The sequence below is a fragment of the Electrophorus electricus genome, chromosome 5 (assembly GCF_041902795.1).
Source record: "Electrophorus electricus isolate QZ-2024a chromosome 5, ASM4190279v1, whole genome shotgun sequence".
NCBI classification, from domain to species: Eukaryota; Metazoa; Chordata; class Actinopteri; order Gymnotiformes; family Gymnotidae; genus Electrophorus; species Electrophorus electricus.
In genome coordinates this window covers 29,196,625-29,219,792 of record NC_137501.1, presented here as the reverse complement: position 1 = coordinate 29,219,792, position 23,168 = coordinate 29,196,625, and the positions used below count along the sequence as shown (strand labels likewise).

Below are 23,168 nucleotides of genomic sequence, written 5' to 3'. Positions count from 1 at the left end.
ATCTGGACGCACCACTAATGCGGCTGTTATTATGGAAATGTGCACTGGCTCACTTATCTGGAGTGCAAGTCATTTCCTCTCTGGCGTGCATACCGCTAAGCTCCGACGCGAGGGAAGCGGGGGTGGGGTGGGGTGGGGTTGCGGTGGCCAGGGGGTTCGCTGTCCATCGGATGCCTCCATCCCAGGCAGGGTTAATTAGTAAGTCTTTCTGCTGATCCAGCGGTCTGAAAGGCTCTACCTCTAACGAGTCCCTCACGATGTGGTACACAAGTCAAACCCAGCTGACGCTCTGCTAATGACCTTGGCGCATTCAAAGCCATCTCCAGTGTTTGTATTTCATAGGCGTGACTAGCAATTGAGGGGAACTCTCAAGTCTGTTCACTGCTAGACTTATTTAATGAAATGTAATGAAAGACACAGAGAAGCGTGAGAATATTTTTGACTCATTACAAAAAAAAAACGATTACCGTACATTTAGGTGACATGTTCACTAATGGAAAACAAGAAGGCTAATTCTAGGGTTGGTCCTATAACCTGCAAGTCAGACAAATGACTACAAACACTGCCACAACATAAACAAACAAAAGAAGCTGCTAAATTTTAAATTAGGGACGTGGCAGATGATTCAACAAAGACATCTGACTAGGATCACAAGTAGTATTACTTTTACTATTATAGTAATGTAGTGCTTGAAGGGACTGTTCAGGTGAACCGTGCTGATGGGAGCTGGTGGTCCCGTTGGTTATCCATTCTCCCTCATTTCTTTCCCAATCCAGTGGGGTGTTTCAGAAAAGCTGCGTTCACGTCCAGTGCCTGATTATTCGGTACTCAGAGATGATCCAGTTTCCTTCTTGCAGTCCACAGCTGCTAACCATGCATTCTCGGGTCATCACGTCACACACTCTCACCGCTCACACGCCTTCATCCTTTTATCTCTGAAAGATTTTTTTTTTTTAAGGGGATGTTCGATCTTAACCCATGCAGCACGTTACTAACAAACTTCATTCAAGTTCCACCCAAGATACGAAGCAAGGTCTTATTAGATCTCCAGACTCTAATAGTCTCATGTTTCACTGCTCGGAGGAAATGGGCTGACAAGTTCAATAGTCTCAACCACAAAGTGTCCCAAGATGTCCAATATTGAATGAAGGCACCGAGCTTAACCGCATCTATGGGCTGATAATGCACAACTATGGGCTCCCCTTATGTCAGTACTGTATTCTCAGATCATCAATCAATAAACGTCAATACATAAACATACATACATACAAAGCAATACATAACATGGAAAATTCTGAAGGATAAACAAGCTAGTGTAGTGAAATACACCAGGACGGCACCTTTCTGAAAGACTGCTAGGAAACTCACCTGATAATATGTTTTGATCCGCCGTATAAGAATGGAGAGATTCTGTACACGCAACACTGGGTCATTGTTCACTTTCTTGCTGACCCTCTGGGTAGATGCTTTAGGATTTCTGTGAAAACAACAGCAGCAAATGTTACATCTCCAACAGCTGCGATCCATGACGAAAGCTGTACATCCACTAGCTGTGTAGCCGAGGATAAATATCCAAGACATGTTGGTGGCTTCTGTGAGGTCACTTTGGCTGCATTAGCGGTGTTGTGATTATGAGAGAGGAACACCTCGCACCTTTGTCTCAGACACGGGGTCAGCTAAGCACTTCCTAAACCGACGCAAACAGCAGGTCCGGCGGGCCGATTCCTCAGATCGTGCACACTGTTGTTGGAGAGAGCGTGTGTGTGTGCACTAGCAGTGAGGCTATGTGAGCATTGCCCGTGTTCTGGCACTAAAATGAATTTACAGGATTTACTTTGTTTAAATTTACTTTGTTTCAAAAACTCCACAGCTATGTTTGAAATCTTACGATGCTGAAAAATTTTGAAATCAAACTGCATAACGATGTTTTCTTTCAGTGTAACGTAGGGTGATCATTTGTGCTCTCGTTCCTGGATATGTCACCTTTATGGGACTTTAAAAAGTATCTGGCCAGGATTTCTAAATGCCTTAAATGCCCAGGATGTGGTTTTCCTTTCATGTTGGCATTCGATTCTACAGTCGCCATTTAATGTGCAGCTGTTTTTGCATTACTTGGAGCATTCATTTCCGGTCCCACCTTCTCTGATTATCTCAGGCCACAATTGGACGATCAAGCACACGCCCCACACAATTATTGGTCGGTCTGCATCTCATCGTGCATTCTAACTGCACTGGTGTACTTCACCGACTAGCTGTTAACACTGATCAGACAATCTTAAGTGTCATAGCATTTGACACAATATTTTAAGGCATATTTTAGAGCATGCATGTCCACATTAAGCCAAGCTGAATTTCTCGCAGTCATTATAAATGCAAACTAAAGGGACTCAATACCCATTTCAGAACAAAAGAGCAGAAATACGCTAAATACTTGTGAAATACTTGTGTCCTTGTGAATATTCAAAATGCCCCAACACATTGACAAGTACATTTGAATGTTGCTGAAAGCCATCAGACATCTTTCAGTCTGCTACCTCAATGCTCCAGTAAATTTCTAATACCAAAACTAAGGTGGAAAATAACTACTGTGGAAAATCTTGCGAGTAGCTTTTCAAGGGAGCAGAAAATACCTCTGGGCTTTCCACTGCTTTGGCCTAATTATCACGCAGCTTAAAGGTGTTAAGAGTTTCTTTTTTTGGCTCAGATAGCTATAAAACACCTAGCTAGAATAAAGGCAGAGTCAGGAAAGTTAAAAACAGTACCAAGAGAAGGTGGTTCTCTAACAGTGGATTTTAACCAAAAGCTTATTTGTTTACTTCAAATAGACTTCTGGTTGTGTAAAACTGGCTACGTCATCCAGCAGGAGAACTACAGGATCAAGGAAACACCCACTTAATTAGGGTCCCACTATACATTACTTGTTAATCGGAATCGCAGTATTGGCCTCTGCACTACTGATAACACAGTAATAGGCTGTAATATTACAGTAATAGGCTATAATATGTAATTTGCATATTTTTAACGGGCAGTTCACAGTATGCAAAAATATGCAATATGCAAAAAAAACGTTTTTGTTCATGCCATGCAGCCTTTCCACGAATAATCTACAAGTATGTGACTGCTGAGGTCGAGACAGAAGCTTGGGTTTCACCAGGCGCCTGGACCTATGGGCTCAGCCTGCGCTTTGCTGAGCCTCAAACACAACCACATCTCCTGTCTTGCGAGCCTCCTAAGCCAGCAGATGGCCAGCGCGCGGTGAGCCGCTGACCCTGTTTCTCAGTGGGACTTTTCTGATCAGGCCTCTACGTGGTCTGGCACAACAACAGGCGACGGCGCAGATGCAAATGACAGGTAAAATTGGCATATTTTACAAAAATACAAAATAATAATAATTTAGAGGAATATTTTATATAGAGAAGAGCACAAGCACACGTGAAGGCTTCGGCATTTGGTAACCTTCTGTAGGTGTCTACCACCAATGTCTCATGGAGTCCCATATAAGTCAGGAATGTTACACGTGAACCATGACACAGTTTTGCTGCTCATCCTCGACTATCCCAGATACGCACACAGGCTCCACCCCCGTACGCACATGGCTACTCACTAGATGCTGAAAGGGCCTGACCATCTATTTAACCGTGGCACTTCTGACATGACTTCAATTAAACAAATATATAGCAAATAAATCCACCTGATAGCAAATTAAAAACATTTTTTTTAAAAACAAAAGCAAAAAACACAACTTCCCAATCGTATGCTCCAATTTATTCAATAACAGTGGAATTATAGTATTAAATGAACCTAGAGTGCAATTATTTAAAAAAGTAAGAAAGCAGTTAATAACTGACTCACACTGCTACAAACGGCCATTCAGTTCTAACAGTCTTAATGGACCTTTTGATGTAGGCGTGCTGCAAACACTGTAGCTGCTCCACCCACATACACAGACACACCCACCCACACACACACAGACACACACGTCCACCAGCATTAACACACAGACACACCCATCCACACACATACACACACACAGACACACATATCCACCAGTATTAACACACAAACACACCCATCCACACACAGAAGCACACACAGACACACACATCCACCAGTATTAACACACAGACACACCCATCCACACACAGAAACACACACAGACACACCCATCCACACACAGAAACACACATCCACACACAGAAACACACACAGACACACACATCCACACAGAACACACACAGACACACCAATATTAACACACAGACACACCCATCCACACACATACACACACATCCACCAGTATTAACACACAGACACACCCATCCACACACATACACACACCCACAGACACACACATCCACCAGTATTACCACACAGACACACCCATCCACACACAGAAATACACACAGACACACCAATATTAACACACAGACACACCCATCCACACACATACACACACACACACACAGACACACACACGACCACCAGTATTAACACACAGACACACCCATCCACACACAGAAACACACACAGACACACCCATCCACACACAGAAACACACACATCCACCCACATACACACACAAAAACACACATGTCCACCCACAAACACACACATGGATCTACATACGCACAAAAACACACACATGCACCCACATACACACAAACACGCACCTGCACCCACATACACACACAAACACACACATGCACCCACATACACCCACATGCACCCACATACAGAAGCAAACACACATGCACCCACATACACACACAAACACGCACATGCACCCACAAACACACACATGCACCCACATACACACACAAACACGCACATGCACCCACATACACACGCAAACACGCACATGCACCCACAAACACACACATGCACCCACATACACACACAAACCACCTCTCAGTCTTGCAAATGAGGGAACAAGGCCCTTTTAAGAGTAGTGTGAATACACCCATCACGTGACCCCCTGGTTCAGACCTATTCAGCAGAATTTTTAGAGGGTGACATCAAGGCGGGGCGTAACCCCTTAATTCAACACCATGGTGGGAGCTGTAATCCTGTCAGCCGCATCGCCCGTTTAAACGCGGTGCAAGCCAAGCTCGAGGACACCATTTTTCACTGCAGTTCAGGAACGGGGCGGAAGGGCATCCGGCTCTGTGCGGATGGCCACCGTAGCTCCGGCTCCAGCTCCGTGTTCTTCTCAGTGTCATGGATAGGCCTCCTAGGATGAGGTGTCTAGGAGGAGATGGGGTCAAGGGCATAACACTTCTGACCTCACCAACGATTCAAGCAAAGTAGGATTCTTTGAAGACCCATTCCATGCATGACAAAGTCTTACATTTCAGCACGATTGCATTGAGCACTTTAGTACAGTTCTGAATTATTATAAATTGAGCCACCGTTAGATGTTAAGAGCGGTAGCTGTAACTAGCTCGCTCCTCCGACACGTCCTCCTGCACCACAACAGGAAGAGCGCCGGGGATCACATGTATCTCTGGGGTTTGTGGATTTGTATGCTTAAAGAACAGGTCAAGAATTTTAATTTGTCGCCACACTGAGCGCATACTTGAACGCAGGATATCGGTGTTCATAATCGATTTTAACATTCCAGAAAACGTGTGGCTGAATCACCGCCTTGAGAATGAAGGATCATCGCCGCATTTTGAAACAAACACCCACAAGCACGGGAGGGCGCCGTCCAACGCAGAGCGTTGGAATGTGGGTAATGCCACAGAACAACCTGCATCTGACAGGGCGCGTCACTCTCCATCTGTGGGCAGGGAGGCACCTTGGGAGGAAGAGGACGAAGGATTGGGGGCTGTAAGAGAGGCCGGGGGGGGGGGGGGGGGGTGAAGCCAATTGCACAGAAATCCAAAGGCAGAGACACACTTCAATAGCTGCCTTCATACAAGAGGGTAAAAGCACTCATGTAAGTCAACCATAAAAGAGGACACTAATGTCTGACCAATCAGCAACAGAAACAGACCAAAGCAATCTTTCAGGGAAAACTATTCAATCCAGCCCAGTGCAGTCTGGGGAGAAAAAGCAACTTATATCGACTGAAGATGTATCGACTGAAGATGGTCTCAGCAGGAAAAGGAAACACTAAATAAGGAGCTTTTTGTGTGTCCCTATAAGGTAATGAAAAGCATCTTTCGATGCAAGTAGCAGCGCTTATATTTCCAATACAAGCTGCTGTATGAGCTCTGGGGGTTTTTTTCCATTGAAGAGATTTGTTTTGCTATGATGCTGAAGTGGGTCTGCATATATCTACTGATCTGAGAAATCTGTCTGGGTCACGACTGCTTCCAACAAGAATTCAACACTTTACTTTTTAATAGCACAACATATCTGCTCCAGCATAACCTCATTTTGATGATTCAAATGGCGACACAAAGCCACCTTTATGTACCGCACTCACATGCACGGGGCAGAAATTGCGGGCGGATGCGTCTTGTGTTCAGTGGGTTAAGGGAGAAAAGTAGGCTGGACAAACAGAGAGAGAGGGAGAAAAAGAGAGAGGCAAAGAGTCAGACAGAGGAGGAGAGAGACAGACAGAGAGAGAGAGAGAGAGAGAGAGAGAGAGAGGGATGAGAGAGTCATGAGGGTGGAAGAGAACTCAGCTGTTTCAGGCCTGACTGACGTCTTTGCTCTCTCACGATAAAGGATCAAGCAACGGACCTGCAGGAGGCATTCCTGCCTCAACACCTAAGCGAAGGGAGGACAACGGAAGACACGGCAATTTGCGAAGACCAGGAAAGTGAGAAAGTGGGAATGAAAGAGAGGAGGAAGACATATTGTCTGTGCTGTCGTGGGTTTATCCCATTATCACCCTCTGTCTGCTCGCAAAAAGCACCACAGGGCACCGACGAGGATTAGCGTAATTAAACTGTTGTCATTCGGCAGATATCTTATCGGCTCAAAAGCCGGCCTACCGCTGGGGTAAGTGGCACTAGTCTGTGTGGAAATCAGGCACGTGAGCTTCAAATCGTCAATCCCGAACCAGACCACTGAGCACAGAGTGGCGGAACAGACACTGGCAATAGGGTCATCCGATATATTGCTTCTTAAACGTAATTGCAAAGACAGTCTTTGATATTGTAGAAAATTAGCTCATGCAATATGCACATGCGTGCATGAAGAGCAGTCTGAAAGTTATGAGGCATCAGTGAACCTAATGTGGGTATTTTGTTGAACAACGCCATTTGCGCTATCCCTCAAAGGTATTTTGGCCAAAGTATTGCAGGCCAGTCTGTAGCCATTTCAACCAAGGGCTTACCATTGCATTCAAATATTGCTATATGCAGTGATACTGATATATATATATTTTTAAAAATAGATGTCATACACATACAGCAGGAAGGACCCCAGGAGCAGAGGAGGAGCGAGAATCTGTCAGTCAGCACAGTTGGGGGTGGGGCTAGTGTAGCATGGTCTGATGCTCACCGAGGGGAAGGGCATTCCCCCATCTGTGCTGCATCCTATAAACCGCTAGATAATCCAGGATGGTTCCTGTAATCCAGGACGGTTCCTCCCCTGTCTGTTGGCTAATCTAAAGGCTCCAGTTGGAGGGCAAACTCCACCATCCATCTTTGACACAAAGCAGTAGGCACCACAAAGCCCTGGTTCCATTCAAATTTGTTCTTGAAGAGAAATTCATTATAGCCAACAGTTGGCATTGCACCACCCATCTCACTGAAGTAATTTGCAGGATAAAATGTGTTCACTAGTATTACTTTTAAGACATTTTTAATACATTTAAGAGGATTAATGTGCCATACCACTTTTTTTTTTTTTACAATTGGTAACCCACCTTATCAGATAAAACACAATTCGAACCTGCACTGGTAATCATTTCTGATCAGTGTGGGTCTGAGTGTCCTGATGTCTTTAAATCACACAGGCTTGGACTCCCTTTGGGCTACTGAAGTCACACAATAAGGAAGTAAAAAATAATCACAAACAAACCTGTTCTACCCAGTACTTGGCACATGTTGTCTGCTAACATCTCTGTGCTTTTTAGAAATGATTATTAATACTAAATGTAGAATACCCCCCCCCCCCCCCCCACTGCCCTTCACCAGAAAATCGGTTGTAACACAGTCCCGGCTCCCGGGTTGAACTCTCCGCTGCGCCCCTGGAAAAGTCAATTTTCGTTGAAACAAATGGGCAGATCAATTCCCCTCTAGCCATTCTCCTTTATAATGACCGTCCGTGTCAACAAGGCTACAGAAGCCCTTTAGGAGAACCGAGTACTGATCACGAGCCAGAGCATACAGCCAGTGCCAGGAGCAGAGGTTATAATGGATGCTATGCCAACAGGTCCCTATGGTATCTGTTGGCAAAATTAAATTACACAGCAAAGTGCAGGGCCTGACGTCTGCGCAGGCAGCCAGCTCCTGCATTTCAAGTGTTGACAAGCACTGTTGTAATTGTCTAGTAATTTCTTGGCAGAGAGAGAGAGGGCAATAAAAGATACTGACTCCAACATTACTCTACTCATGGCAATCGGCATTCAATTAGGATTGTTTTTCTTTCGCACTCAAGGCTTGCAGAGAGACACAGAACAATCCACAAAAGAACTGATGGGGAAGAAATCAGTTCTGCTTCATTGAGAAGTGACCAGCTCCACATGTAGCTCGCCAAAGATGGACCAGTGTGCAGAAACACTAACCAGTTAACAAAGACGTGCTTCACTTCACTCTCAGACAATGTGCCTTCTGTCCGTAAAACCATGCTGAGAGGACAAATGCCAACAGCTGGCCAAGCTTAGTGCCTGAACCAGGCCTGTGTGCTTGGAGACGCACAATCAACTGAGGAAAACTTTGGCTGTACCTCACTGTAAAGAGACTTACACACAAACACACACACACACACACACACACACAAACACACACACACAACCCAGCATCTACTGTATTACACTTATAACACGGCTCTCGCGAGCAATCTGTTACCGCGCGTACAACAACAGCGCTGTGAACGCGCACGCGACACTCCAAAAGATACCGGATATCCAAATCGCGAGACGCTTCAGTTCTTACGCACGCAAATCAAAGGAAGCAAAAGGGAACCAAACTGCAGCAGGCAGGGCTGCGAATGGACCTGAAACTTTCCGCACATCCACTGCGGTGATGCGGGCTTGACTCACAGATCATATGTTCTCTTTTGTAGTATTGGATGACAAATGAATGACTCGACACGAGGACCCGCAATGCCCAGCTACGCCCAGATGTTAGTGACAAGCATTCACATCTGACGAAGGTTTCATTTTAAAGATGCCAGTGGCAATCCGCCAATAAAAGATCTCCGGATGAGCTACTAAGCCATTATTTCTGGGTGGCCCCGGGCTTGCCCCTTATACGAATGTGATACATTGCAAACAAATTCTAACAGGTCCACTGCAGTCACTGAAAAGCTGATTGTAATAAATATTTCAGCTCGCACAAGAGAAGCACTGAAACGTTGGGAATGTTGGGAAATGCATGTAAATATGTGTGTGCGGGGAGTGGGGGGGGGGGGGTAATCCAATCCTGCCCCGCTAGACTGGAAATGACATTTTGTCTTAACGGTCCAAAGATTCCTCAAAAAACGAGTCGAAATATTTGATAATTACACTATACATCGCAGAGCTTTGCATTCACAAACGGCGTTAAAATGAATAACTCGCAAGCCTGCCTTGTACTTACATTTGAAGCATGACCTCGTTCAAGTATGAACCATCTACTAATTCAATGTATTCAGAGAGCTTGCTGCAATCGTTCGTGGCCGGCTGGACGACTGTCTTCACCTAGAGTATTTCACCAACACACAATAGAACATGTATAAATAACAACAAATATATATATATATATATATATATATATATATATATATATATATATATATATATATATATGTGTGTGTGTGTGTGTGTGTGTGTGTGTGTGTGTGTGTGTGTGTGTGTGTGTGTGTGTGTGTGTGTGTGTGTGTGTGGCCTATAAGAGAAAAATCTTACCCAGGCGACCAGAGGAGTCACCAAAAACTGCTCCAGCAAAGGCGTAAACACCTCGTTTTCCATTTTCTCCTTAACTTGACTATTTTACCAAATTCGTTGAAATGCTTTTATGAATGAGTGCAGTATTGTACCGGGTGCGGACCTCCGTTTACACGCTGCTCATGAGTGTAGCTGAGCACATAGCTACTCGTGTTGGCTTCTCTCTGTGCCCACAGAAACGGTCCGTTTCCTATGATAGCGAAGAGGCGCACTGTAGCTTGAACTGACACCAAATTCTCTTGGGATATTCGGCAACTTTGCCTCTGGAAAAGGAATACCACGCATATCTTTGCCCAATTAACCGTCTGTCCCGAAAACTGGTTTCCTATCTTATATTCACAGCATTGCTAAGCAACAAAACTAGTAAATGAAAGCTTCAGAACAGCACCGACTTGCCCCGGACAAAAAGTGGTTGGATAAGTAACGGGCGTTTCAGACAGCCATAGCAGCTGCAAGCAGTAAAGAACGACAAGAGCGAAGTAGCTCCATCAATCAAGGAGTTTCAAAAAAAAATCACAGAAAAATCCACCGTTTTAAATACAAGGTAAGATCCCGGCGCCGCGCGTATCTTTCAGGACATCTTCCGTTCCCACAGCACAACTCAGACCCTTTTGGTGATCATTCCTGCTTTAACGAGTGCTCCAAGAAAGCGGATTTTGGCAGCACAGATGTCTGCTCTCCCGTCTGGAGAACTGCGCATTAGCCCGCACAGCTTTACCGGGCGCTCGTGCGACGGAAGCTACGCGCGAGGACGGCACCGCCTTCGCTCGGACGGCGCGCGGTCCACAGGCTTCACTGGCGCAGTGATGTCGCCTGTGGGCTTGTCCACATCCGCAAAGCAGCCAGCCGGCGCTCTTCTGGAAGACGAAACAGAGGGGCATCGGTGGATTCTTGATACTGGTGCAATGAAAACAAGTCACAATGTTGCAAAGCACTGTGAATCAGTGTTGCAATTTTTCTGACCTATGTTATCGTTCTGATTGATCAATTCAGTTAAACTGCGTGATTCCCGAATGATTTAATTTAGTCTTTAATCAATGTGGTTTATTTTAGGCAACCACTATATAAAGTTACACGTTTTTGAAAACCCATTCACGGCACCGGCATGTTTCCTTTGTCTGCACACAACTCATGCTGTGAAACATGCTTCTAATATTAAATACGATTTGTGTCAAACGGCGAACTCTGGCGGTGATGAGAAGAACAGAGGCGTCAGGTAATATTTTTATTACAACGTACGACCAATGTATTACAGTATGTGGTTTCCTATATAAAGTGTACAATCTCCATTTGCACACGCAACTCTCTCATCCGGATTTAAGTAGGAGAATGTCCTGTATGAACGGATGCTCTGTCCTGTGGAGATAATAATGAAATTTAAATAACCAAGTTTCTTTCCCACTGAGCCCCGACCGGAGAGCGATTAATATATACAGGGGATTAAGTGGGGCGTGACAGTTCTGTACCATATTGTTCAATTCAGAGATTAAAACAAGTTAGCAGATGGGGAGATTTTGCAGTAACTATTCAGTAATTACGAGTAAGCTGTGATCTGGAAGACTCACGTTAAGATGAGCGTATTTTTAAAAAAATTAAATGAGCACGCATCACTGAGTTGGTTATTGCAAAATTATTAGTTACGATGCTTCAAATTCTAATGTAATATTCCACATTAATTCAAGCACGCTGACACAAGAGCCCTGCGGTCTGTCAGACGTGCAATTACTGCGGAATCACCCCAGTGTTGGGAGCCGTCTAAACACCCGGCGCTACAGAAAAACACTCCGCAATTTCGGGCAGGGAATATCGCTGACATTAATCTGTTGCCATGCCAACCGTCGACCACCCTCGGCCACCAACACCACCACCACCACGCGGAGAGCGCACGTCCAACTGCTGCTTGCGCTTACACACAAATCCTTTACCAAGCGGCATGTGCGCTCCGGGCGCAACAGCCAGAGCTCGACTCATCAGCGGCGCTTTAGCCATACAAAACACTGCGCTGTGTGAAGAGCCAGGAGCCTAGACCACACACTGCACTGGACTGCACTGCTACTCAAGATTCTTCGCTTAAACAGCTTTAAACACTTCTGACATAATAAAAGTGCATTTGTCAAGGGGCCAAAATTAATATATAGCAAACGTATCCCAGTTAATATAATTGTATACTGTGTTTATATAATTATTAAACTGCATATATAACATAATCAAACACTAAACACAGAAGCTACAGCTTTTCAAATAGTACTGGCTGTAATTTCCAGTGTATCTTTCCAAGCAACACTTATTGGAATCTCTGATGCTGTTCTCCTCCATTTAAATATCTGCAATGAACAAAAAAAAGCACCATATTAACTAGACCACTTGTTTAATGCCAGGCTTAAATTTAATCGGAAAACTGTTTCAAATATCAAATGTATACAAATGCTCTGGATTGGAGATAATGGTAATCATTGGAATTGTACAAAAATCCATGGAGAGAAGAAAGAAAACAGCCATCAGTACTCAAGTCTAAACAACCCGGACATAACGCAAGTTGGAATTCAACACCTTCAGCTCGGAGGAAGTTTGCATCACCTTCACATGGCACCATTTTAAATCCAGGGTGTCCTGCCATGCTCGAGACCCATTTTGCACAGGGAAGCCGAAACCCCATTCATTTTCCGCCTTACACGTATCTGACCAACCCAGTCGAGATCTTCAGGGGTAGCTGAACATTAGAACCAGTTGTCCTAAATTTTGGCCAGATGTGAGTTCTACACTGTGGATCACCACGAGCAAGGATAGACCACCCCAGACCTAAAGGGCAACCTCAATGTCTACATACTGCTCAAGGTCATTAATATTGACAGTATTTAACACTTTAGGAACACACTATGCTGGTGACATGCCGCATCTGACAACGAGCAGAGCTTGCATCCTTCCAAAAGGAAGAGGAATCCCAGGGTTGGCAGACCTTCAGACATGGACTCCTTATGGCTAAATAAACGCAATCACATGACACAGACACCCTCAGACATGCTCCATTCATCTGCAAAAATGACTTTACTGCAGTTTAGTACATACTTTTAAAACCAGCATCACAACTTCTGTATTTCTTCAGTGAAATCAAAAAATTTAAAAGGGTCAACAATCATCCCACCTTGATGCGCACCAAAAATGTGGGGGAAAAATTTACACTGGCAGGAATAGCTGTCCCCTTTTTGATTAAAAATAATCACTCAAGGGCCAAAGAATTAAAAAGAGGGAAAGAAAAACAGCAGCTGTACACTACTCATAATAAACTCAAGAAAACAAGATTCCAAACATCTGAAAATTAAAATTCAAGTCAAGGACACTGACGATTTCTGAGTTCTGCTCCTTTTATTGTTGCTTTGTCCCCCTTCTTTAACCTTGATGCCTCCACCCAACCTGGATGAAAAAAACACAACAATAAAATAAGATAGAAAAAGAAGCATGTCTCATTAGGCTCTGCCAATCAAGCTTCCAATACTAAGTGGCTAGTCCTGCTAGGCTGACTGGCTCTGGCGTTAAACCCCTGCCCCGGGGCTGGAGGAGGTGCAGCCGTGGTGATGTTCTGCCTCCTTGCTGGTGCAATCTGATGCAACTAGATCACAAAAGGGTGTGGGTGGGGAGGGGTTCAGATGACCGTGGCAAGGGTCAGCTCCTCTGATGCCCGAGTCTGGTGTTTGTGCGGGAGCAGGAGGTAGAGCTGGGGGGAAGGGGGGTTGGGGCAAAGGGGGTTTTGGGTTGGGTCCTTAAGCCCCCAAGACCAGGACTCACTGGCCCCACGGGAGACCGGAGCGGAGGACCATGGCCGTTGTTTACGATCCAAGGCGGGGCCGTTTCCGTGGCGACAGTTCCTCTTCCTCATCGTCCTCTTCTTCGTCCTCCTCGTCTTCATCGTCCGGGTAGTCCACAAGGCCGACCAGGCCCGCCTGTCCAATGATACGCAGGTCACTTAACGTTTAAACAACCGTCCAACAATGGAGACTGCAGTGTTACATACAGGCCATACCAACCTTCACCATGGGTGCAGCTGGCAGTGATGCCACCTTGGCCGAGGAGCCATTGGGTGCGGCAGGGGAGGCCGATGACGCCGGTTTGCTGCTGGTGCTGCTGCTTCCGTTGGTGGTCCCTGCAGAATGAGAGAACGTAAACTTAAAGCTGCCGCTTGGGGTCCGCTTTGGAAGGTTTTCTTTGTCCTCACTGTCTTTAACTGCAAAGAGACAAAAGACACAAGTGAGGAGGGAGGGAGGAGCCTATACGAAGAGCCAAGATGGGAATTCTATATGCAGAATGCACGGAATACCTTTTTTCGCCCCCATGAACTTCCCATAGCTCTCTGGAAAGTCTTCCTCGACTCTCTTCTCCACACCTGCATCTGCGTCGTCCTCGTCTTCCTCGTCATTGAACCACATTTCTTCATCATCTTCCAGAGACCGGGCCTCCCGACGATACCTATGGGCATGATGTGGGGTTTCAATTAAAAGCCAACAAGCTAAAGCTAAAGACATTACACTGGAAGGATGATGCTGAGCTTTTCTGGACGGACCTGGTAAGAGATCGACTCTGTCTGGCCTTTTCCTGCTCATAGCGGCCCTTAAGGCCTTTGAACGTTTGGACGTATTCAATGGATTCAAGTGCTTTGTAGAAGTTGTCGACTATGTGAGCAATGAGCGATTTTATGTCTTCCTGAAGACGAGAAAAAACGCATCATTTTAAGATTTTGATGTTTACAGATCAATCACGAATGTGTACAAAAGAGATTTTCTCAGGTTCTTACCACTTTGATGAACTCAAAGAGCTCAATGATGGCCGAGTTGAGAAGATTATACCTTGTCCCATTGTCCAACAGGGCATTGATGACCGGTTCAAATAGGTTCCCTTTAATGATGTAACGATTATAATATTCGTCCTTCAAACCTATTATCCTCCTCATGAAACGTAAGGCACCTACACGTGCATAAGAACAGTTAGAATATACTCCATTAACCCATTACACAAAACAGTGTGTAAAATCTCTTTTCCCATCAAAGGCAGAAGTCTGTTCTGCACTGCCTCTAAAGGCACACATTACCAAATTAATCTAAATCTTTGAAAAGTATTCCACAGTTTGCTGAATTGACAAACAAAAGTGACAGTTGTAACCAAGAATAGGAGGAAGACCAGACGGATGAGGAAGTCATTGAGTCCCATCCCACCAAATGCCATTTCTAGGCTGCACTCATGAATGCAGCAGAGAATCTTTTGCATAAAAACTGCATCTTAAACAGCTGTCCACTGCAAACTACGATCTTCACCAAACATGCCAAAACTGGTTATCCTCAGAAATGTACACGGCTATCCCAATGAAAAGTTCAACCCAGCGTGACTAACTTCAGTCCTGAGACTCACACAGTGCCAGGAAGGTGTGCTTGGAGTTCATGAGCACCAGCACTCTCCGCAGTAGGTCTTTATTCATTATGTAGTTCTTTATATGGTAGGTATGGTGCTCCACACAGAAAGTGAGCAGCTCCAGTATTAGAGACAGCAGCTGGGCTGTCTGGAAATTATCTGAGGGAGCAGGAGAAAAAGAATATATGGAAATATTGGGAAAATATAGGGAAAGCCTTGATCTTAAAAGAGAGTCTCCTTAAACATAGAACTAGCAATGTTACTAACAATGGGATGTGTGCAATGAAAGCAAGCAATGCTTACCTGGACAAACTGGGTTGACTTTTGTAGAATCCTCTGGTAAATCTATGGACCAAATTCAAGAAAATGTAGTAACCCTTATGACAAGTGATTTAACAAACATTTAACATATGTACCTATAGATGCAGGTCTGCGGGCTATCTGTCTAATAAAAGTGCTCACCTTTCCTCTCCTCAGCTGTGTTGGCCAACAGTGGGGCAGTGAGTACATGCATGCAGTACTTGTAGAAAAAGCTAAGGAATTCAGTCTTTTCAGTTTTCTAGTAGAGCAGGAAATAAAGATAAAATGATTAAAACAATTTTTAAAAAAATCATACACACATACCAACCCATTCCAAGCTTTTGATTACATTTATATTCTGCTACTATGATTACTTCTAGCCATGATGGAATCTCAGTGATTGACAGCTCATACGGATAGTATAGATACATGAAAGTAAAGGCCCCTGGCCATGATGACTTCTCTGTGATTCCCAACAATACCCACACCAAACATCCAGAGTAGTAAACAGTATATTGTAGTTACCATGGTGCCAGTAATCACAACACTGCCTTATCTACACAATACAACTGACATGAGTCTGTTCCTGCTAAAGGCAACTAGAACATGCAAAAAATGGAAACCACGGAAGCAAAAGCCTTCATTTATTCCACATTGCACAGCAGAAGCAGCATCCATGCTTTAAGGTGTGCCAGTGACTTACGTTGGTGGGGGCCAGCATATTCTCAGGGTCGATGAGGGTGCGCAGAAGGCCCATGAGCTGCACCGCACCACCCAGCTCAGGGTCAGAGTCACAGATCATCTGCTTTATCACCAGGTTTATCAGCAGCACATCCTGATTGACATCACACATGCACACAAATCTGTAAAATTCATCCTTAGGAATTCACCAGAAGACAACCACAATGAACTGAGACCTGCTAAAATATGATTTTGCAAGCCACATGCCATAACTGGTAAAATGTGTGCAGCTTTAACTTAACTTAACTTGTGATCTGCAGAACCACGTGTGTAACCCTGCATTTACTCTATTATTGTACTGTTGTGCTGCAGTGCCCCGACTCACATCATCATCAGCCTGCTGCGGTTCCTGCATCACAAACTCTCTGACCATAGAAGGACTAAACTCCACCAGATATGAAAAGATATCTGTGGCTGCTGCCCTCACCTGGAGGTCATCCATACCCTGAAGAAAAAATTGTGAATTTCCGTATTTAACCACATTCCAAATCACAAACTCAAACTAGTGCTTGGCTGATACCAGAAATGCCTTTTGTGTAGAGATATGCAGTATGGAATATGAGAAGAAACCCAAATAAACATCTAGTTAAAATACAAATACTGTAACCTGTTTCTACAAATTAGGCAGAGTAGAACTCATACAAAACAATGTTAACTATGATTTTGTTAATAATTAACATTAATATCAGAACATTCTCTATGAGAAATAAGATACGAGGTAACAAGTGGAAAATGAAGAAAGAAAAAAATCAAATGAAAAACAATGCACTTAATTCACCATAATGATTTCCAACGCTGGAAGAATTCCTAGATTTGCTAATGTCTTGAAAAAAGCATCTCTATTTTGGGGTTGCAGTGTTTGTGAAAAAGCACAAAACTCTTTGAAAAAGTTGACCTGCAGAGGGAAAGAAAGATCCCTATTACACAACAGCACAGCCACTGAGACTGCGGTAACAGTGCATTTAAAGTCTCAAGTAATGAGAGTCAGAGAAAGACGGTGGTGCAAGTACCAGCTCCCTTCTTTTAGCATCTTCTGTAGCCTCGTCCGTAAGCTGGGCAAACACTTCAGTCAGGAACTTCTCATCCTCCTGGCGTTTAAAAAAGATTCCATAAGTGATTCCATAAATTCCACAGAAAATTTTTAAGGTTATTAAAAAATGGAATATGACCATTTGGCCAGTATTTCTCAGAGTTAAGAAGGCGGCGCAAAAATGAGTGGATTGTGATCACGCGGCATGCACCTGATCGGCAAGAAGGCCAAGTGAAAATGGTCAATAATAAGGCAGGGCTAAGACTTCACACACTCCCACAGACTCATTAAACAAGAAAAATGTTGTATTAAACTGCATTCTACACATTCTTTCATTAAGAAAAATTAATAATGGTCCTAACCTGAAACCACACCAAGAAGTGTTATACACTTAATATCACCGCATATGAAAATTCTTGGTTTATTTCCCAATTCACATCATGCATTATGTCAACATGTAATATGTAAAATGTCACTTGTGTTGAAAATCATGTCTTTTTTGACCAAGTCACAGCTGTGTGCAGTAATGTGTGAAAAGTAGCATGCGACAAACATTTCATATAACCACTTATTTCACATGAAATAAGTGCTTGTAACTGAGAAGCAGCCATAAGATTTTCTGCTCTGAAAGTTCATCAATGACTAGTCAGTTTTTGTACACAGAGTTATCTACATTCCTCATTTTGCTCTGAATTAATATTGGTACAGACATAACTGCTTCTATCTGTGGTTGAGAAGACCCACCTGGAGCATGCTCACTATCTCCACCTTGTTGAAAAAGATAAACGATGTCAGGGTGGAGAGGAAGTTCTCCTCGAAGACCGACGGCGTGGGCAGGATGATGTCCTGGATATACTGCACCCGGTATGTCTGGTGAATCTTCTGCCTGAGTTCTGAGTCCCTGATGGGGATCACCTCCTTGAACTTGGCCGTCTTCGTGAGGAACTCCCGGTGCCTCTTGGGCTGGACAAGAGCTGGGTCATACTCCAGGCAGCCCACCACGTCCATGATGCAGTCGTCTGAGAACATGACTTCAAAGAGCGTGGCCTTGTTGAGGAAAAGCACTCCACGCACAATCTCGTAGAGGTGGTGGAGGCCTTCCCGATTTTCCAGGTCCTCACAGGTGCGGAAGAGCTGCAGCAGCTTCTTGATGTAGCCCTCGCTGATGAGTGCCAGTGCTAGCTTCTCCCGCCGGATGGGTGAGGAGAGCACCGAGGTCACCAGGTCAGCTATCTCCTCCAGGCGAGCCAGCTCGCAGGCGGGTAGCTCCACCAGGTGGCTGGTCTCGGGCATCTCCTCAAAGCGCTCCTCCTCGGATTCATCAATGGGGTCCTGAGTGATCTCCAAAGATGGATCTTTGCCTTGCACCTAGAAGGGGTGGGAAATAAGGCAATTAGAATAAACTGACACAGAAGACATTACTTTGCACATCATGGTTTCCAATACCTATACAAATACTAAACAACTGCATTAAAGAACATTAGAGCACCTGTAACCAACACCACCATGACTGTATTAAATTAGTGAATTAAACTCTTATGCAATGTCCTTCATGACATCAAAGATTGTGACAATATGCCATTATCATCATTCCCTACTAGCACCTAAGCAATCGTGACATTTTGGAGCATAACAAAAGTACATTTCACTAACCACTGTAAACAAAACATAACAGTGCCAGGTAGCAGTAAATAATGTCCAGCTGTTTACCTGACAGATCTTTTCCCAGATTTCATCACAACCTGCCTTCTCCTGGAAACTCAATGCAAGATCATAGTTTTCTGCTTCAGACCAAACAATAAGGGTATCCTGAGGACACAAACATAAGAAACGGCATGATGAAATACACCAAATAAAACTGACAGCACTAAATTAATCTAATCTGTCTAAATTAATGTAAGAAGAGAGGAAAAATGTCACTCACTTGTTGTTTTTGATATGCAGTATTTGGATTGATTTTGGACTCCAGTAAAAGTGAGCCTATAGTTTAAAAAAAAAAAAAAATTGTTTTTACAAACAATGAACAATTACAAAGACATAACTTAGAAGAATGCACAGCTCCAAGAACAGCAGCAACTAAAAGTCTGCAGCAAGTGGACTGTTCCATAACAATTGAACAAATTAAATACAAAGCATGAGCAAAACAACTTTTGATGGCATAGTGATAAGTGGCATAAGAGCAAGTTCCACTGAGTCCATTTCCTATCTCTTGGCGAGACTGACCTTGGACTTACTAGTGTGGAATCGCAGCATGCCAGCAATATTTAATTTACTGGTAAAAACAAATTTACACGTGGATGTGGCTTCGCTGGGCAAGTCTGCATAACTGGGAACTGATTACGCTAATAAATTCAAATTAACGTAAAAAATGTACATGTTAACAACGTAACTGTCCAAGACTAGACCAATGACAAAAACAGTATGTATAACGAGCCAAAGAAAATGTAAGATAGTTCTAAATTAACTAAGGTCGCACGAATCAATCAAGGGACGCATAATTGGTACAGCAATATTCCTTAAAACATTTGCTAAAAACAATCCAGCCCCTCGGCCTTTCATGTTGGCCCCATGCAGTATGTGCCGAGTTACAAACACCGACTGGTTATTGGTTAGACCAGATGACAAAAGACAACACAGCTCAGGAGGTACCCAACACAGCGAAACTAGCTCGGGTAGCTATGCTAACTAGTTAGCTTCCTACGTGTTAAAATTTATTCTAAGGTTAACCTAAACCACCGCACTACGGCACTGAGACCGTCGAGCATCAACATCTGTCCGTTTTCCAAGCCCTGACGGTCAGCTAAGATAGCTAACTACAAAACAAGCGCAACGTAAACGTAGTCAACAAACCGCGCAGCTAACCAACACAGCATAGCAAGCTAACGGACTGAAAACGGAAAGCCAAACGCACATCCGTCTGGACGCTTTTGCCTTTCCAGGATCGCTCGCTAGCGTTAGTTAGCCAGCTGCTCAAACAGTGGCTTAGGTTAGCTAACAGCTAGCTAGCACACCTGCCCTGGCCACGAAACGTTTTACTCGACTTCGTTATTCTGGACCATTAAGCTTCGCTCTGGGCACAACCGGCCCAATATCCCTTCCCTGGCAACACAGGCAGCAAGCCTTTTCCATCGAGGCCACACTGAAGTTACAGAAGCATCGAAGTCCATCTAGTCCTCTAGTTCTGTTGTCCTAGTGTTGCTAGGCTAACGCTAGCTACCTGTGTGTGTGTGTGTGTGTGTGTGTGTGTGTGTGTGTGTGTGTGTGTGTGTGTGTGTGTGTGTGTGTGTGTGTAAACCAGCGCCTTTAAACTCAACCCCAAAACCAGCTAGCACAGCTGATTAACTGGCGTCAACAAAGCCAAGCAAGCTACCTAACTACCATCTGAAACCGACAAAGAAATGTAAATGCGTTTCTATCCTTATATTCAGACGGAAAGATCAGAGCTAGAGGACAACAAACTCCACCACGGCTCGAGCGAGCTGGCTAACGGTCTCGACGCGCGAGCGCCGCCAGTTAGCATCGTTAGCATCGTTCGCAAACCTCACCGTCGGACTCCGCCCGAACCAGCAGAGATATTCCCTTTAACCTTTCGACATAGGTTGACGAAACGTGTCCCGTTCCTCTGTCGTCCCACTGCCGGTCCTCGTTGAGCGTGTAAACCTTGACACGCCGTCTAGTATCCGACATGGTGGCGGCGAACGAGGAGCGGCTTCGCCAGTCCTCGCGGGGTGCGTGTTCCTTAACCTCTGGCTTCAAACTTCGTTACTAACCGCATGATCCAAGCGCGGTAACAATGTGCGGTTTTGCGTGCGCTCGGCGCGGGGGATCCCTCGCTCCTCACACACAGCACAAAAAGCAAAACGAAACGCGCCACTGCCCAGCCAGCAACGTCTTTTTTTGGGGGGGGGGATACAGCCGGGCTAACTAGATCGCCGACGGCCGCGTCGCTAACGTCCAACGACCGCCATCTTGAAATCCGAGCTTGTGTCTTTTTCTCCGCGACGTCAGTCAGAGTGCTTTTCCGCCGCGGGGTCTCCCGTGAGGGGCTACGGTAGCCGAGTGGGATTGGAGGGATTGGGAGGTTTCCCATAAGCGAACTGAAAAGTGTGGGGAAAGTTGTTTTATTTTTTGTCTGCAGCTTGATAGCTATAGCCCTTTCTTACCAGATAGGATATAGTTTTAGCTTTTAGGTTAACATGAAAAATACTTTTTTTCTTTCAGAACTGTTATAAAACAGGACAATAATAATAACAACAATAATAAACAACAACAATAATAGTAATAATAATAATAATAATACATCTATTACTATGGTCATCTTCTGCTGTTTGTCCATCACTACTTTGTCCAGTAGGCTAGCCATTACCATTTTGTAAGTCTGGATCTGTTCACAAGATCTTAGCTCAGTCACTTCTCAGGGTATGTCACACTTTCAGGAACTTCCAGTCTGTATTCATCACAGATGTTCCTGTAAACTATGCCAGCCACTTGGTACACGGGGTTTCCAGAGAAACCAGATGTTTCATGATAGAGGTCATTCATCATTTCAAAGTGTTTCTGAATTTGTAGGAAGAGAGACCAGTTTATATATTCCCAGTGCGCTGTGAGGAGTTTCCTGTTCTTGATGTTGGCAGCTTCCATTTCTTCTCTGGGTCAGAATATTGCGCCTGCTCGGTATTTGATGACTAGAAGAGCATACATGTTTATGTCTTTGCTCTTATTCAACTGGTTTTTGAAGACCTGCCTTACCCTATGAAGTGTATATGGGTGTTGTTGCACTTCTCATTTCTGCCTCATGGCTCCTGTGTGATTGGAGAATACCTAGGTACATGTAGCTATCCTTCGTTTGTTTTACAGCCATGTGGAAGTTTAATTCCATCTGTCCTGATCACGTTTCCTCTTTTTACTATCATTTCTCCAGCTCAAATGACATTCCTATGTCCTTGCTGTAGACCCTGGTCAGGTGGATCAATGAGTCAATGTCATTTTCCCTAACTGATGGTAGTTCTGCTCCTGAATCTGTATCCATACCCACTCTTATTGTTAATCTGACTGAGGGGATTTAGGGCTGTGCAGAACAGCAGTGTTGACAGGGCATCTCCTTATTATATATCACATTTCATGGATCATCTCCTTGGTATATACCACACTTATGGAGCATTTCCTTTGTATATACCGCACTTTATGGTCACCTGGGCAATTGTCTTCAAGTTTGCTTCTAGTGTTGTCCTCCAATGTTCTACTGACTTCTGCATAAAGTCCTTATTGTCTTATTAACTTTATACAAAGCTGGAAATTAAGGTATCCTGGTGTGTGGCATTGGGTCGTACGCTTTCTTGTAGTCAAACTAGGCAACACATGTGTTTGTCTGTCTGGTCTTAAAATCCTGGTAGACTGCTCAATCTGTCAGTAGGTGGTGCTTGGAGTCCCTGGTGTTGTTACCAATCCCCTGTATGTGCTCATGTACTTGCAGCATGGTGGCTAGTATTCCTGATAGAGGCATCCATATTGTGGTTATTGTTCTGTAGTTGAATGGTGCTTGGCCCTTGGTGTGGACCTTTATGACCAGTACCGACCCACTTTCTGTTAGCCAGCCCAGATGGGAGCCGGTAGTTAGCAGTTGGTTCATTTGTTCTACTAGCCGACCATGCAGAT

General features: G+C 44.4%; 2 protein-coding genes across 6 annotated transcripts in view; both read right to left on the bottom strand.

The window, feature by feature from the left end:
* Positions 1–11,148, bottom strand: part of ccdc88ab (coiled-coil and HOOK domain protein 88ab) — a 45,512-nt gene extending 34,364 nt beyond the window's left edge. For 3 of the 4 annotated variants that reach the window (XM_035530355.2, XM_035530349.2, XM_035530352.2), the window contains exons 1-3: positions 10,007–11,148; positions 9,699–9,799; positions 1,369–1,477 (exon numbers count right to left, since the gene is read on the bottom strand). In XM_035530355.2, the coding sequence (XP_035386248.2) occupies positions 1,369–1,477; positions 9,699–9,799; positions 10,007–10,069 (273 nt within the window). In that variant the 5' untranslated portion in view covers positions 10,070–11,148. The remainder of the gene's footprint in view (positions 1–1,368; positions 1,478–9,698; positions 9,800–10,006) is intronic. The other variant, XM_035530350.2, reaches the window with a different exon arrangement.
* Positions 11,149–13,071: 1,923 nt separating this feature from the next.
* ppp4r3b (protein phosphatase 4, regulatory subunit 3B) lies at positions 13,072–21,502 on the bottom strand. Of its 2 annotated transcripts, none has more exons than XM_027028186.3 (16): positions 21,059–21,502; positions 19,438–19,493; positions 19,224–19,322; positions 18,258–18,881; positions 17,494–17,571; positions 17,262–17,378; positions 16,809–16,928; positions 16,446–16,577; positions 15,905–16,001; positions 15,746–15,787; positions 15,443–15,601; positions 14,832–15,001; positions 14,601–14,740; positions 14,358–14,506; positions 14,068–14,183; positions 13,072–13,983 (listed from the first exon to the last, which is right to left on the bottom strand). In XM_027028186.3, the coding sequence occupies exons 1-16, from the start codon at positions 21,198–21,200 to the stop codon at positions 13,870–13,872; spliced, it is 2,355 nt and encodes a 784-aa protein (XP_026883987.2). In that variant the 5' UTR covers positions 21,201–21,502; the 3' UTR covers positions 13,072–13,869. The 2 variants fall into 2 exon arrangements, with proteins under 2 accessions (XP_026883987.2, XP_026883986.2); XM_027028185.3 differs by having other exon boundaries at positions 14,068–14,264; positions 21,059–21,501.
* Between the last annotated feature and the right edge of the window lie 1,666 nt (positions 21,503–23,168).